The sequence below is a fragment of the Anomaloglossus baeobatrachus genome, chromosome 12 (assembly GCF_048569485.1).
Source record: "Anomaloglossus baeobatrachus isolate aAnoBae1 chromosome 12, aAnoBae1.hap1, whole genome shotgun sequence".
Lineage (NCBI taxonomy): Eukaryota > Metazoa > Chordata > Amphibia > Anura > Aromobatidae > Anomaloglossus > Anomaloglossus baeobatrachus.
Genome location: NC_134364.1, coordinates 75,630,305 through 75,647,383, shown reverse-complemented (window position 1 = coordinate 75,647,383; position 17,079 = coordinate 75,630,305). Strand labels below are relative to the sequence as shown.

Below are 17,079 nucleotides of genomic sequence, written 5' to 3'. Positions count from 1 at the left end.
TGCATCGCTGGTAAGATCTGACTGCGTGACATCTCACCAGCGACCTCCCAGTGACTTACCAGTGATCCTTATCAGGTCGCATCGTTTTCGGGATCGCTGGTAAGTCGCTAAATGTAACGGGGGCTTTACAGACATCATCACTGTTCCCATAGGAGCTCACAATCTAAATTCCTTATTATGTCTTTGGAGTGGAGGAGGAAACCAGAGAAGCTGGAGGAAACCCACACAAAACAGAGAGAACATACAGGCAGCCCTTTCAGGATCAGTAACTTTTACTGCTCTACCTTATCCTGTTATCTTGCTGTTAGCCCGAATCTGCTTAAGCTGTGACAACACAAATAATCCGAAGAGGGTAATCTACTCATTAAGTGCAACCTTGAAGGGGTTAGGTAGTGTAGGTGGAGAATGTAGAATTGAGTCATTTTATTGTTCACTGAAGAAGAGACATAAAGGGGGGATTCCTGATCTCCCCCCACTAATACTGGGAGTAAGCAGCTCCCACTTGTCTTTCATCCTCAGAAGTAGAACCAATACCTATTGATAGCGTGTATGAGAACTGATTTGAGACCTTGTGAGCTAAGCATACCAATCATTGGGAAGGTAGATAAGGTCACCATTACAGTTTGTGAATGCAATTGTGATTGGAGAGCGGACCTTAATTGAAGAGATCTAAAAAAAATTGGGATCTCGGCACATCATACGTATTTCTCAACTACTCGAAAGAGAACAGTATATTCTGGTCATAAAGGTCCCCAAGTAAAATGAGATTTTGAGCGCTCCAAATTTGAGAGGTCTGGTGATATACCAGGGATGGAAAATAAGGGTTCTACCACAGAGGTATGTCCACTAAAATATGAGTAAAATTTTACACTTATCTCGCCTGTTCCCCTACTGACTGCGCCTACATGAGCATAAGCAACATTTTGGGAATGTCAGGTTTATCAAGCTCCAAAAATCCTGATGGCTGGTGTTTGCCAATTCTGCCAAGTGACTGCCCAAATTTGGCCGGTGAGAACCCGGCATCCAACTGCCTTGTCTTGTTAGCTGGCCTGCTATGTAATAAACATAAAATCTGGTAAAGCTGTACCCCCAAGCTTTTGGGGTATTTGAAGAGTAGATCATTTAAGTTTGGTACAAGAACTAGCAGACACAAATGAAGACTGTTAGGAGTTAGAGACCGAGGAGGATCAAAAAATGCGGAAACCCAAAAAGTAACCAGAGTGGCTGAAACCTTAACAGACTGCAGACCTAATCCTGACACACAACTAGAAGTAGCCGTGGGACGAGCCTACAATGACCTAGTCGTCTCGACACAGCCGGAGAACTAAATATTCTTACAGATAGAGATATAAGAAAAGCTAATCTGCCTCGGAGCAATGCCCAAAGATATAAATAACCCCCCACATGTAAAAACTACGGTGATATAGGAAAACACAATACAAAGCTAGAAAACAGATTCAGCAAAGAGGAGGCCCAAACTATCTTTATAGGAAAGAGCACTGTGTGCAGCCGTAAAAACCCTAAAAAATCTCAGCACGCCTGACATGGAAAAACTCTGAGACCACACGGCCTCTCCCCCACTATATCAGCACTCTGATGTTACTGGGATCCAAAAACACTAATGTAGATGAGGGACTGAATTTAATACCAAGCATGACAAAACACAATACATTGCAGAATCATGGAGCTAAATATACAGACAATCCCAGCAGGGAATGGTCCAATTCCACCAGGAACTCCACACAGACAAAATAGGAATCAAGCAATAGTATCAAAACAGAAAAAACACCAAGAAAGTGGAAACAATAAGCAGAGGTACAAAAGACCAACTTATCTTGAGATGAGTTCTGGTAGAGAGCAGGGCTGGTTTCAGAATGTCCTTAACACATAGGAAATCAATTGAGCACCGGCAAGGAAATGGAAAAAACTACTCAGTTATATAGTCCGAATCTGAAAGGCCTGATTGCCAGTCCTCCACAGGTGTGTGGCTCTCATTCCACAAGTCAACTGCACTGCCAGCACTGACCACAAGAGGGAGCACCAAACTGGAAAATGTATTCACAACAGAAGACATTAGCAAAGCAAGTGTTGTGAAGAGGGATTTAGGGATAAAAACCGCACTGTGTTACAGGGTATGGCCGGGGCCACACGGGGACTACTGTGATCCTCGCATGACACTCGGCTCACGCTGGCAGCAGAGCGGGAGCAGAGTGTCATGCGCTTGTCACTGCGACTGAGGTCCGATCGTGAGAGCGGACCTCAGCTGCAGGGGACGGGATGGCACTGAGGAGGGGCGGGCCGTTGCTGCAGAGGGGAGGGAGGGATTTATCTCCCTCTCTCCTCCGTTGCCGGCTATTGCCATTCTCGCCCTGCACTTGCGGTACACCGGTGTAATGCGAGTGCAGTGCGATTTTTCTCTCGCCCCATGGACTTTAATGGGCGAGAGAGAAACAAGGATCGCATTACACTTGCAGCATGCTGCGATTGTTTTCTCGGTCTGATTAGGGCTGAGAAAATAATTCGGCATGGGTGCTGGGACATAGAGTAATATTGGTCTGAGTGGAATGCGATGTTTTATCGCATTCCACTTTGTAGTGTGTCTTAGGCCTTTAGTTTTGGCAATAATATCTTAGATTTATGAGTCTCGCCACAGATACAAGTAGTTTCCCCCACAGATTGAACTTCAGTTTGACATAATCTAATATTACCGTGTTTTTCCAAAAATAAGACACTGCCTTATATTTTTTTTGCCCCCCAAAAAAGCACTAGGGCTTATTTTTAACCCCTTCAGCCCCCGGGCACTTTCCGTTTTTGTTTTTTGCTCCCCTTCTTCCGAGAGGCGTAACTTTTTTATTTTTCCATCAATCTTGCCATATGAGGGCTTGTTTTGTGTGGGACGAGTTGTACTTTTAAATGAAACCATAAGTTTTACCATATAGTGCACTGGAAATCGGCAAACAAATTCCAAGTGCGGAAAAATTGCAAAAAAAGTGTGATCGTACAATAGTTTTTGGGATATTTTATTCACTGTGTTCACTATATGGTAAAACTGAGGTATCTATGTGATGCCTAAGGTCGGTGCGAGTTTGTAGACACTAAACATGTATAGGTTTACTTGTATCTAAGGGGTTAAAAAAAATTCACAAGCTTGTCCAAAAATCGTGGCGCATGTTTTGTGCCATTTTCCAAAACCCGTAGCGTACTCATTTTTCAGGATCTGAGGCTCAGTGATGGCTTATTTTTTGCATCTCGACCTGACATTTTTAATGGTACCATTTTTGCGCAGATGCTACGTTTTGATCGCCTGTTATTGCATTTTGTGCAAAATTTGCGGCGACCAAAAAACGTAATTTTGGCGTTTGGAATTTTTTTGCAGCTACGCCGTTTACTGATCAGATTCATTGATTTTATATTTTGATAGATCGGGCATTTCTGAACGTGGCGATACCAAATGTGTGTGTATTTTTTTAACCCTTTAATTTTCAATGGGGTGAAAGGGGGGGGGTGATTTGAACTTTTAGGTTTTTTAATTTTTTTAAAACTTTTTTTTTTACTTTTTTTTTTATTTTACTAGTCCCCCTAGGGGGCTATAGCGATCAGCAATCCGATCGCTCTGCACTATCTGCAGATCTCAGCTACAGAGCTGAGAACTGCAGATTTGCTGCTTCACTTTCAATGCCGGCTGTATTCCGGCACTGAGAGGAAGTGAGTCATGTTAGCTAGAGGCGTCATCACATGACCCTGTGCTACCATGGCAACCGCCGAAAGTCACGTGATCATGTCATGTGACTTCCGGTGGGGGCGGGGTAAGTGACTGTCATGGCAGCGCCCATATACATATCGCTACCAGATTTTGGCAACGAAATGTAAGGGGTTAATGGCCGTGGGTGGAAGCGAGCAGGCACACGTCAGCTGTTAACAGCTGATATGTGCGCGGATCGCCGCCTGCCGGCGGCAGGGGGCGGGGCCTACCGGCACACCATCCATGACGTACCCAGTACGTCATGGGTCGTTAAGGGGTTAAAGGAGGTCTTATTCTTGGAGAAACACTGTTGGGGGTAAGTTTACCCCCCAAAAAAGCAGACCCCCCCACTTCCCAGGAGACTCATACTCACCAGACCAGGACATCTGCATGGTTCCCAGGTCCTCCTGTGATCTCCGGTCGGTGCTGCACGCCGTCCTACCCTGCTGCTAGCTGACACACACAGCAGATCGCAGATATACACAGCAGATCACACACAGCAGATTGAAGGCACACACAGCAGATCACACACACACACAGCAGATCACACACAGATCGCAGGCACAAACAGCACATCACACACACACACACACACACACACACACAGCAGATCGCAGATATACACAGCAGATCACACACAGCAGATCGCAGGCACACACAGCCGATCACAGATACACACATCCGATCACAGATACACACAGCTGATCGCAGGCACACACAGCAGATCACACACACACACACACACACACACACAGCAGATCACAAACACACACAGCAGATCACACACACACAGCAGATCACACACACACACACACACACAGCAGATCACACACACACACACACAGCAGATCACACACACACACAGCAGATCACACACACACAGCAGATCACACACACACAGCAGATCACACACACACACAGCAGATCGCAAATATACACAGCAGATCACACACAGCAGATTGCAGACACACACAGCCGATCACAGATACACACAGCAGATCGCAGGCACACACAGCCGATCACAGATACACACATCCAATCACAGGCACACCAGCCGATCACAGATACAGCCGAACGCAGACACACACAGCCGATCGCAGACACACACACAGCCGATTGCAGACAGACACACAGCCGATTGCAGACACACACACAGCCGATCGCAGACACACACACAGCCGATCGCAGACACACACACAGCCGATTGCAGACAGACACACACACACACACATCACATCCAGCACTTACGGCCGCAGGGAATGAGAGCAAGTCACGTGTCCGTCCGCAGGTCCTGTTCGTTGCGCTCCACTGCACTGCCTCTCAGGATTCTGCCGGCGAGAAGAGATCGGTGTCGCTGGATGAGGCGAGTATGTATGCGATCCGATGTGTGTGCGATCCGATGTTTGTGTGTGAGATCTGATATTGTGTGTGTGTGTGTGAGATCTGATGTGTGCGGGTGTGTGATCACTGCAGGTCCTGCAGCTCAGCATCGGGTGAGTGTAGTTGCCGGGTGCCGCTGTGTATAATGAAGTGTCCTGCAGTATCTGTAACCTTTTTAGCTGCATGGACACTTCATTACTGAACCGCGACTAGGGCTTATTTTCGGGGGAGGGCTTATATTTAAGCCTTTCTCCGAAAATGCTGAAAATCCCTGCTAGGGCTTATTTTTGGGGGAGGGCTTATTTTTGGAAAAACACGGTAGCAGAATGTTAGAAGAGAGATCCCTGTACTGTCGTGATGAATGTTGATCCCTAAATATTTAAAATGTGTGACCATTGGAAAAAGTGATAAAGAATCTAAATGAGTAGAGCGCCTGTAAGAAAGAGGCATGAACGCCGATATCTATAGAAAAGATAAAGTAAAGTGTCCCGGCCTGCTCCATACACATGATCATGCCATCAGTGTATAACCCAATGGTATCAGTCCGATCAGCTATAGATATGGCTTTAATAGCTAATGTGTCAAAACAAATAAAGCGGGGGAGAGGGGACAGCCCTGACGAGTTCCTATTTTAAGAGGGAAGGATGCAGATGGAAGGCCGGTCAGCAGCACGTTTACCATATGTGGCCCCTAAGCTTACGTATCCATTTAAAGAATTTGGGGACAAAAACGGCCATTTACAATTTTATTAAATAAGTTTAAAATCATAAATAGATATATGTGAAAAAAACACTCCAAACAATTAATAATCGGAGGACACTTGTGGGTGAACAGACGTCAGAGAATGTGATAAACCTAAAAGGGGCATAAACCTGCCCCTAAGTTCTCTCCCTACCTTGCTGCGGAGGTCAGCGCCCTAATAACCGCAAATGACACCCCTGTTCACCGATGGCTCACCCTTGGAAACCCTAATAAGTCCCTAGACTTACAAGTCCTACTGATGACTATGTAATCCACAATATTCAAAAACCTGACCAAAGGTAAATGCTAAGCTCCCAGACTAATAACAAACATATCCAATAACCACATATCACGCTGTGTCATAATAGACCAATCATGAAAGGCATAGACCAACCTGGGTTACCGGTGCGCACACAGCACCCAAGGAGACTCAACCAAAAAATATATATATAATCAAAAACAAGAGCTTAGGGTCAGACTATAAAAAAAAAAAGAGAGAAAGATATAAAACTCTCCCTTTTAGATGTGATGATGCAGAAACAGCCTCAACGAGTTTCTCCTGGGTTCCAGGTTCTTCAGGAGGCCTGACTGGGGTATAGATGATGGTGCGGATACATCATTGAGCATCTATACCTCAGTCAGGCCTCCTGAAGGACTAAAGAGTTAAGGCCCCATTACACAGAACGGCGGCTCTAACGATATATCGCCGGGTGTCACAGATTCCGTGACACACATCCGGCATCGTTAGCGACGTCGTTGCGTGTGACAGCAAGGAACGTCTGTTAATGATGGAAAATACTCAACGTAATCGTCCATCGTTGACATGTCATTCCTTTTTAAAAAATTATTGTTTGTTGAGCACGCAGGTTGTTTCTCGTTCCTGAGGCAGCACACATCGCTGTGTGTGACACCAGGGAACGACGAATAACACCGCTCCTGCGGCCGCCGCCAATGAGAAAGGAAGGAGGTGGGCGGGATGTTACAGCCGCTCATCTCCGCCCCTCCGCTTCTATTGGGTAGCCGCTTAGTGACGCCGAACGAACCGCCCCCTTAGAAAGTAGGCGGTTCGCCAGCGACGTCGCTAGGCAGGTAACTCCGTTTGACAGCTCCAAACGATTTTGTGCGCCACGGGCAGCGATGTGCATGTGATGCACAAACGACAGGGGCGGGTGCTTTCACCAGCGATATCGCTGCGTGTAAATCCCCCTCGCCCTGGGACACTTGCAAAAAAAAAAATTATAAGGTGTGGAATTAAATCTTTTGATATCTAACATACAATTTCAGTGGGAGCCCATTTGGACCTGGTGATTAACCAGAGGGCATGTCACGCAGGGCCAGGATAATTTCCACTGGTGATATCAGCATCTAAAAAGGTTTACGGACTCTCACTTACTGTAGGAAGCTGTAAGGCTATGTGCGCACTTACCGGATTTTGCCTCGGATTTTCCGCGGATTTGCTGCATGTTTCGCTGCAGAAAATGTTCATAACAGCTCTGCAGTGAATCACCAGCAAATCCTATGGGCAAAAAAAATTCTGTGCGCACTGGGCGGAATTTGACAGCTGCATGTTTTGCTGCGGGATTCCCGCAGCAAAAACAATTGCATGTCAATTCTTTTCCGCACGTGGCTGCGGGATTTCACTACATTGACTCCAATGTTAATCATGAAATCCCGCAGGGAATAACGCAGGAAGCAAATTCTGTGCGGTTCACTGTGTTTTCCTGCGTTATTCCCTGCGGTATTTCGCGGTTTACCTCCGGTAATGTACATCGCCTGTCTGCGGTTTTGCAGGGAAGTGATGTCATTACAGGAAGAGGAAGCCGTGCAGAGAGTAAACACACAGATCACATCACACACAGACATCACAGACATAGATCACAGACACAGGACACAGACACATAGAACACACATAGAAAGAAAACGGAAATATAGAAAACAAAGAACGTGGGCTCCGCTGCATATTTACTGTCCAGCCGAGGTAAGCACACAGCGGCGGCCCAGTATTCTCAGGCTGGGGAGGGAGAGGGGCAGGGTTAATGTCCCCCGCCTCACTCCCCCTCCCGCAGCCGAGAATATCAGCCGCAGCTGCCCCGGGACTGTCGCATGCATTATGCGGCAGCACCGGCGTGTCCCCGGCTCTTCCTGCCGCCGTGTAGCAGTGGCAGTCAGGGTAATACAAGGGGTTAATGGTGGCGGATCGCCGCCATTAACTCCGGGCTTGATCACGGCAGCGTCTATGTGACAGCTGACATGATCAACCCGTAAGTAAAGTGAATAAAACACAGACACCGAAAAATCCTTTATTTTAAATAAAACAAACAAGCCTCGTTCACCATTTTATTAACCCCTCCCGCACCAAAGCTCCGGCGTAATCCACAGCTCCTGCGTCCTGCGCTGCTTACATCCAGCCGCGACTGACACAGACACAGCGCTGAATGAATGCAGCGAGACAGCAGAGGTAATTACCGGTCATTTCCCATGGCCGGTAATGTGAACTCACTGCCGACCGTGAGAAATGTAGCGATCTGTGCTCTATCTATCCCTCTATCTGTCTGTCTATCTATCCCTCTATCTATCTATCCCTCTATCTATTCTTCTGTCTATCTATCTACTATCTCAGAATTAAATGACTTTTTTTTTTTCTTCAATGTGCTTTATTGCATTGAATGCAATAAAGCACATCCCAACCCGCACGCGGCAAAACCGCGGCAATACCGCGAACAATACCGCGGTGAAACCGCGGCAAACCGCATGCGGTTTTCGGGTGCGGTTTGCCACGGTTTTTTACCGCGGGTGCGGTAATCTTTGAGATCATGCGGAATTTTCTCAAGAATATTCCATTTCCCAGTGCGCAAATAGCGTAATACCGCTAAGTATGAAAGGCAATCATCTATAATAATATGGCAATTAGATTTGTAAAAAGTGTCATTATATCCTTGGAAACAATGAGTACTGCCCTCTGCAGACATTGCTATAGAGGCATCCATAGCTCTGACCTGGAGAACAGCATTAGATATATTATGTTGACGAACCATAAAAGCCAACAATTTGCTAGATTGATTCCCAATTCAAAAGAAGACTGACGAGTAATAATGGCTTAGACTTAGTATCAGTATATTGTGCATAAAGACATTGAATCTGCAACCATGTGACTATTTGCCTCTGTGGGGTTAGATATACAGTATATGTATGTTCTTCCTCCCCTAAATTAGACTCAATATCCATGTTTTCTCTGGAAGTCACTTTACATATGAAATAAAGTATGGCTTAAGTGTATCCGAAAACAAATTAAGGCTATGTTCACACTAGAAAAAGGATTTTTCTTAAGAAATTTCTTGAGTGAAGGATTAGCGCACCTACGTTAACGCACCAATAACGCACTGAAAAACGCATGCGTTTTTACCGCGTTTTGGTGCGTTTTTTTGTAGGTTGGTCCCTGCGTTTTTTAAAGCTAACAGCAATAAATAATATAGATAATAGATAGACAGATAATGGATAGATAGATAATAGATGAAAAAGACATATAATGTCCCACCCCCCTGCATATTCTAAGCTGGCACCCTTTAGTGACTTTCATGTGGCACTAAAGGGTGCTTACTGCTTAGCCTTGTATTTAGCCAAAAAATAAATAAATAATTTAAAAAAAACAAAAAACAAAGTGGAGTTCCCCCTATCTTTTGTAGCCAGATAGGGTAAAGCAGGCAGCTGAAACCTGCAGACCACAGCTGGCAGCTTTACCTTGGCTGGTAATCCAAAACAGAGGGTACCCCACGCTGTTATTTTACATGAAATAATTTAAAACAAAAAACGTGGGGTCCCCCCAAATTGGATCACCAGCCAAGGTAAAGCGGACAGCTGTGGTCTGGTATTCTCAGACTAGGGAGGTCCACCGTTATTGAACACGCCCCAGCCTAAAAATAGCAGGCCACAGCCGCCCCAGACGTGGCGCATCCATTAGACATGCCAATCCTGGCGCTTCGCCCCAACTCATCCCGGTGCCATGGTGCGGTGGCAAACGAGGTAATATATGGGGTTAATACCAGATGTGTAATTTCACCTGGCATCAAGCCCTGGGGTTAGTGATGTCACGCGTGTATCAGATACCCGACATCACAAACCCAGTCACTAAGAAATAAAAAATAAACAAAAAAGTTGTATTTGAAAAAACACTCCTCAAAACATTCCCTCTTTCAGCATTTTATTGAAAAGAACAATCAAATCTGGGTCGGTATAATCCAATAAGGGGGTCCAACGACATCCATACCATAGTCACTGTCCCAGTCAATGAAGAACAGAACGTTCCCCATTGGCTGGGAGAGTAATGCACTGACCTGAGCTTACATCAATAGCCCAGGTCACTGCAGGGGATGATGAGAGCTGACGTCAGGAGGTTAGCGAGGTACATTGCCTGGTGTGACGATCTCCTGCAGTGCTGACGTCAGCGCTGTCACTGACTTCTATGCTCGCTGCGTTCACAGCAAAGAATAGCGGGGGCCCGTGACATCACCGCTAGTGACAGTCTCGGGCCGCCCGCGAGACATGAGAACGCAGCGGGCAGTGACAGTGCTGACGTCGGGAGAGCAGGAGATCGTCACAGCAGGTAATGATCTCATGTAACCTCCTGACAGCAGCGCTCGTCATCCCCACGCTGCCCGCACTGCAGTGTGAGAAGCTGCTGATACTGCAGTGCGGGCAGCCGCGGGGCTGGCGGGGGAGTTGGACACAGACTGCACGGGCACCCGACGGAGGTCACACGGAAGTGCTTCCGTGCGGTATCCATGTGGGCAGATAGCCTAACGCAGTTAGCTGCAGAAAAGAAGTGACATGCTCATTATTTTTCTTAAGAAAATCTACTGAAAGAAATTTCTTAAGAAAAAAACGCAGTGTGTGCACAGTTAATTTTTTTGCCTTAGGTTTTGCTGGGGAATGTCTGCAGAAAGATTACAACTATTTTCTCAAGAAATATCTACAGCAAAAACGCAACAAAAACGCAGGTAAAACACGCAGTGTGTGAACATAGCCTAATTTCTCAGGGAGTTTCATCTACAGCTACAAAACATTCCAGTATTATTAATTATTATATCGCTATTTATTCCATGGCGTTTTACATGTGAAAGGGGTATACAAACCAGGGCTGTGGAGTCGGTAAGCCAAACCTTCGACTCCGACGCCTCAATTTCCCTTGCACCGACTCCAACTCCTACATATATTGCTTATAGTTAGGTGAAAAATTTATTGTAGTACATGAACATGTGTATGTGAACATCAGACATTTAATATTGTTTATGATACAATAATCAAGATATTTGGATAGAACATAAAATATATTTATTGGATACAACTTTAGAACACAAAACTAATAAATTGTAAATATGTAATACACTGTGTAATATACAGTAGTTTACATATATATATATATCTTGTGTGTATATATATATATATATATATATATATATATATATATACTAGAAGGTGGCCCGATTCTACGCATCGGGTATTCTAGAATTTACGTATTGTGTAGTTCATGTATGATTTTTGTTATATATATATATATATATATATATATATATATATATATAGATGTTGTTGTGTGTAGTTACCAAGTGTTTGTGTAGGGGCTGTACATGTTCTGGGTGTTGTCTGGGTGTGACGGGGGGTGAGAGCGGTGTTGTATGTGTGTTGCGTGTGTTGCGTTGTTTGTGGAGCGCTGTGTGTCTGTAGCGTTGTGTGTGTGTTGCGCGGTTTGTGTGTGTGTGGTGTGTTTTGGGGGGAGGTATGTTTTGTGCAATGTGTGTGTTGTGCGGTATGTGCGTATATTTGTGTGTGCCGCAGTGTTTGTGTGTTGGGTGTTGTGTGTGTGCAGCGTTGTCTGTGTGTGTGGGTGTCTGTGTAGGGCAGTTGTTTGTGGTTCCCAGTGTGTGTGTGTGTGTGGTGTGTGGTGTGTAGTGTGTTGTGCAGTGCGCGTGTGTGTGTGTGTGTGTGTTGGGGGGAGGTGCGCACTCCCAAACGTGCTCCATCCCCCATGCAGCGCACTCCCCATCGTGCTCCATCCCCCATGCAGCGCACTCCCCATCGTGCTCCATTCCCTATGCTGCGCACCCCCCATCGTGCTCCATCTCCCATGCTGCGCACTCCCAAACGTGCTCCATCCGCCATGCTGCGCACTCCCAAACGTGCTCCATCCGCCATGCTGCGCACTCCCAAACGTGCTCCATCCGCCATACTCCGCACTCCCCATCGTGCTCCATCCCCCATGCAGCGCACTCCCCATCGTGCTCCATCCCCTATGCTGCGCACCCCCCATCATGCTCCATCTCCCATGCTGCGCACTCCCAAACGTGCTCCACCCGCCATGCTGCGCACTCCCAAACGTGCTCCATCCCCCATGCTGTGAACTCCCCATCGTGCTCCATCCCCGATGCTGCGCACCCCCCCATCATGCTCCATCCCCGATGCTGCGCACACCCCCATCGTGCTCCATCCCCCATGCTGCACCAGCATCAGCCTCTCTGCCCCCAGCATCAGCTTCTCTGCCCCCAGCATCAGCCTCTCTCCTCCCAGCATCAGCCTCTCTCCTCCCAGCATCAGCCTCTCTCATCCTAGCATCAGCCTCTCTCCTCCCAGCATCAGCCTCTCCTCTCTGTCCCCAGCATCAGCCTCTCTCCTCCCAGCCTTCCCCAGCATCAGCCTCTCTCCTCCCAGCCTCCCTCCTCCCACCCTCCCCCAGCATCAGCCTCCCTCTCCCAGCCTCCCCCAGCATCAGCCTCCCCCAGCATCAGCCTCTTTTCTCTCAGCTTACCTCTCCCAGCCTCCCTCCTCCCAGCCTCCCTCAGCATCAGCCTCCCTCTCCCAGCCTCCCCAAGCATCAGCCTCCACCAGCATCAGACTCTCTCCTTCCAGCCTCCCCCAGCATCAGCCTCCGCCAGCATCAGCCTCTCTCCTTCCAGCCTCCTCCAGCATCAGCCTCCCTCTCCCAGCCTTCCCCAGGATCAGCCTCTCTCCTCCCAGCCTCCGTCCTCCCAGCCTTCCCCAGCATCAGCTTTCCCCTCCCAGCCTCCCTCAGCATCAGCCTTCCCCAGCATCAGCCTCTCTCCTCCCAGCCTCAGCCTCTCTCCTTCCAGCCTCCCCCAGCATCAGCCTCTCTCCTTCCAGCCTCCCTTTCCCAGCCTTCCCCAGGATCAGCCTCTCTCCTCCCAGCCTCCTTCCTCCCAGCCTCCCCCTCCCAGCCTCCCTCAGCATCAGCCTTCCGCTCCCAGTCTCCCCCAGCATCAGCCTCCCCAAGCATCAGCCTCCACCAGCATCAGCCTCTCTCCTTCCAGCCTCCCCCAGCATCAGCCTCTCTCCTTCCAGCCTCCCTCAGCATCAGCCTCCCGTTCCCAGCCTTCCCCAGGATCAGCCTCTCTCCTCCCAGCCTCCTTCCTCCCAGCCTCCCCCTCCCAGCCTTCCTCAGCATCAGCCTTCCCCTCCCAGTCTCCCCCAGCATCAGCCTCCCCAAGCATCAGCCTCCACCAGCATCAGCCTCTCTCCTTCCAGCCTCCCCCAGCATCAGCCTCCCCAAGCATCAGCCTCCACCAGCATCAGCCTCCCTCGTCCCAGCCTCCCCCAGCATCAGCCTCTCTCCTCCCAGCATCAGCCTCTCTCATCCCAGCATCAGCCTCTCTCATCCTAGCATCAGCCTCTCTCCTCTCTGTCCCCAGCATCAGCCTCTCTCCTCCCAGCCTTCCCCAGCATCAGCCTCTCTCCTCCCAGCCTCCCCCAGCATCAGCCTCCCCCAGCATCAGCCTCTCTTCTTCCAGCCTCCCCCAGCATCAGCCTCTCTCCTTCCAGCCTCCCCCAGCATCAGCCTCCCTCTCCCAGCCTTCCCCAGGATCAGCCTCTCTCCTCCCAGCCTCCGTCCTCCCAGCCTTCCCCAGCATCAGCTTTCTCCTCCAAGCCTCCCTCAGCATCAGCCTTCCCCAGCATCAGCCTCTCTCCTCCCAGCCTCAGCCTCTCTCCTTTCAGCCTCCCCCAGCATCAGCCTCTCTCCTTCCAGCCTCCCTCAGCATCAGCCTCCCCTTCCCAGCCTTCCCCAGGATCAGCCTCTCTCCTCCCAGCCTCCTTCCTCCCAGCCTCCCCCAGCATCAGCCTTCCCCTCCCAGTCTCCCCCAGCATCAGCCTCCCCCTCCCAGCCTTCCCCATGATCAGCCTCTCTGCTCCCAGCCTCCTCCAGCACGCCGTGCTCCTCTGCCGACACTCACACACCCGATCGCATCCACTCACACACACCCGATCGCATCCACTCACACACACCCGATCGCATCCACTCACACACACCCGATCGCATACACTCACACACACCCGATCGCATACACTCACACACACCCGATCGCATACACTCACACACACCCGATCGCATACACTCACACACACCCGATCGCATACACTCACACACACAGACACTGACGATATCGCACATACGCGCTCACAGTCACAACATCCGGAGATACCACATGCTTCTGGCCATGTGATCCTCCGGAAGGTCCTGGAAGCTCACAGCACAGTATCGAGGCCGAGAAGCAAGCGATATCGCCGGATGCTGTGAGTGTGTGGATGCGATGTGTGTGTGAGGTGTGTGTGAGGTGTTTGTGAGAGTGAGTGCGATCTGATGTGTGTGTGTATGCGTGTGTGTGTGTGCTGTTATGTTTGTGCGTGTGGAAGTCCCGCCGCTGCAGGACCTTGATTTACTGGTAACTATGCAAGCATGGTTACCAGCGCAACACGTCCCCCGCTCGCACGGGAGCCCACACCAGCATACGGCGGCGGCGTACGCTGATGTGGGCTCCCGTTGGTGAGGGGGGAAAGGGGGGGGGGAGGAGTACAGTACTCACCTGGGATTCGTGGCTCCGTGACCGTGTCAGTTCGGGCAATGCGGGGGGGGGGGGGGGCGAGAGCTAATGTCTATTGCGTGAGGGGGGCGGGGCGTGGCGTGGGCGAGTTGCCAATGCCTGCAGGGTGCCGGGGCGAGAGGCCAATCTGTGGGGGGGGGCAGAGCCTGGGCGAGCGGCTGGCCAATCCGTGTGGGGGCGCAGCCGGGGCGAGAGGCCAATCCGTGTGGGGGAGCGGGGCCATGGCGAACCCAGCGGCCAATCAGCTTTGTGTCACCGTAAGGACATGTCACGGTGACACAATGTCACCGTGACACAATTTTGGAGCATGACAGACAGACAGACAGAATAAGGCAATTATATATATAGAGAGATATATATATATATATATAGATATATATATATATATATATATATATATATATATATTACATATTGTATTACATATTTATAATTTATTAGTTTTTGTGTTCTAAAGTTGTATTCCAATAAATATATTTTATGTTCCGAGATCTGAAGGCAGCGCGGAGTGGAGGCATCTTCTGAGGCTCACGTCCAGTAGTGATCCGTTAGAACGGATCCGTTTCCATAGACTCCCTTTGGGGCTGTTTTTTTGGCAGCTGAAACTGGGGCTTTAGTCAAGTGTAATTCGTATGAATATTTCTATGGAGGTCTTTTTGTAGGGGCTTTAGTCAAGATGCAGGGAATTACGAACAGCTCAACATATCTGTCAATTCTGCAACAAAACCTTCAGGTCTCTGCTAAAAAGTTAGAGGAATTTCACCTTTCAGCACGACAATCAGTCTAAACGACTTCCAAATCAGTAAAGCGGGCTTTACACACTGCGATATCGGTCCCGATATCGCTAGCGTGGGTACCCGCCCCCATCTGTTGCGCGACACGGGCAAATCGCTGCCAGTGCCGCACAACATCGCCCAGACCCGTCACACATACTTACCTGCCCGGCCTCCTTTCTAAGGGGGCGATCCGTGCGGCGTCACAGCGACGTCACTGAGTGGCCGCCCAATAGCAGCGGAGGGGCGGAGCTGAGCGGGACGTAACATCCCGCCCACCTCCTTCCATCTGCATAGGGGCCGGGAGGCAGGTAAGGGGAGCTTCCTCGTTCCTGCGGTGTCACACGGAGCGATGTGTGCTGCTGCAGGAACGAGGAACAACTTCGTTACTGCTGCAGTAACGATATTTGAGAATGGACCCCCATGTCACCGATGAGCGATTTTGCACGTTTTTGCAACGATGCAAAATCGCTCATCGGTGTCACATGCAAAGGCATCGCTAATGCGGCCGGATGTGCGTCACCAATTCCGTGACCCCAACGAGTTCGCATTAGCGATGTCGTAGCGTGTAAAGCCCCCTTTAGACAATAGCCTCATCAGAGGATTAATGTTTTGTCATAGCCCAGCCAGAGACCTGAATCCAATTGAAAATCGTGGGTGACCTGAAGAAGGCGCTGTACACAGGAGATGCCCTTATGAATTGACAGGTTTGGAGCCACTGCAAGGAAGAGTGGGGAAAGATTGACAATTCCAGATGTGCAATACTGAACGACTCCTACCCAAACAGTATGCATGATGTCACAAATTCAAAGGGTGCTGCAACAACTTATTAGCTTCAGGGTGTGTACTTGGCACGGGGCTCACGGCTGCGCACCCACACGCGCGGGGCTCACGGCTGCGCACCCACACGCGCGGGGCTCACGGCTGCGCACCCACACGCGCGGGGCTCACGGCTGCGCACCCACACGCGCGGCTGCGCACCCACACGCGCGGCTGCGCACTTGGCATGGGGTCAAGGCTCCACTGTCACATGGCACCTGCAGGCTGTAATCTGCAGAGGATGCTCCTGTCAGGGTGACAACCAACATGGCTGCACTTTCAGGTCCTATAGGGTTGTCAGCCAGCTGTATCAGAGGCCTGAACGTCTCCCCAGGACCCCAGCACAGATGGATGACTACACATGGAGCTGCACAGCGCTCACCTGCGTGACAAACTCCGCGTTCATCTGCGTTACTGTGGGGGTCACCATTTTCCTGGCGGGGGGCTGTGTCGTTGTCACCCCGGTTTCCATGGTAACTTGGCAAAAACCCGAACCTCGTGGGTACGGAATTGAACGTTCCCACGTCCCTCACACCGGAAGTTGTGAGTGTGCGGCTGCTCGGACATGACGTCATATGAAAGCGCCGCATTGTAAGTGCAGATGACGCTAACGGCCATTTTGTTGAAGCCCAGAAGATGTAATGATTTGGGCTTATTCAGCCAGTCACCGACAGATTCCGGCTCTCCGCATTGTCGCCAGCGGCACTGAGTGGTTGCTATGCGAGCCGCTGCACTCTCC

At 49.5% G+C, this 17,079-nt stretch overlaps 1 protein-coding gene across 1 annotated transcript in view; it reads right to left on the bottom strand.

Moving 5' to 3' along the window:
• Positions 1-16,873, bottom strand: part of AQR (aquarius intron-binding spliceosomal factor) — a 245,522-nt gene extending 228,649 nt beyond the window's left edge. The window contains exon 1 of the mRNA XM_075330613.1: positions 16,723-16,873. Coding sequence (XP_075186728.1) covers positions 16,723-16,812 — 90 coding nt within the window. The 5' untranslated portion in view covers positions 16,813-16,873. The remainder of the gene's footprint in view (positions 1-16,722) is intronic.
• Positions 16,874-17,079: the final 206 nt, after the last annotated feature.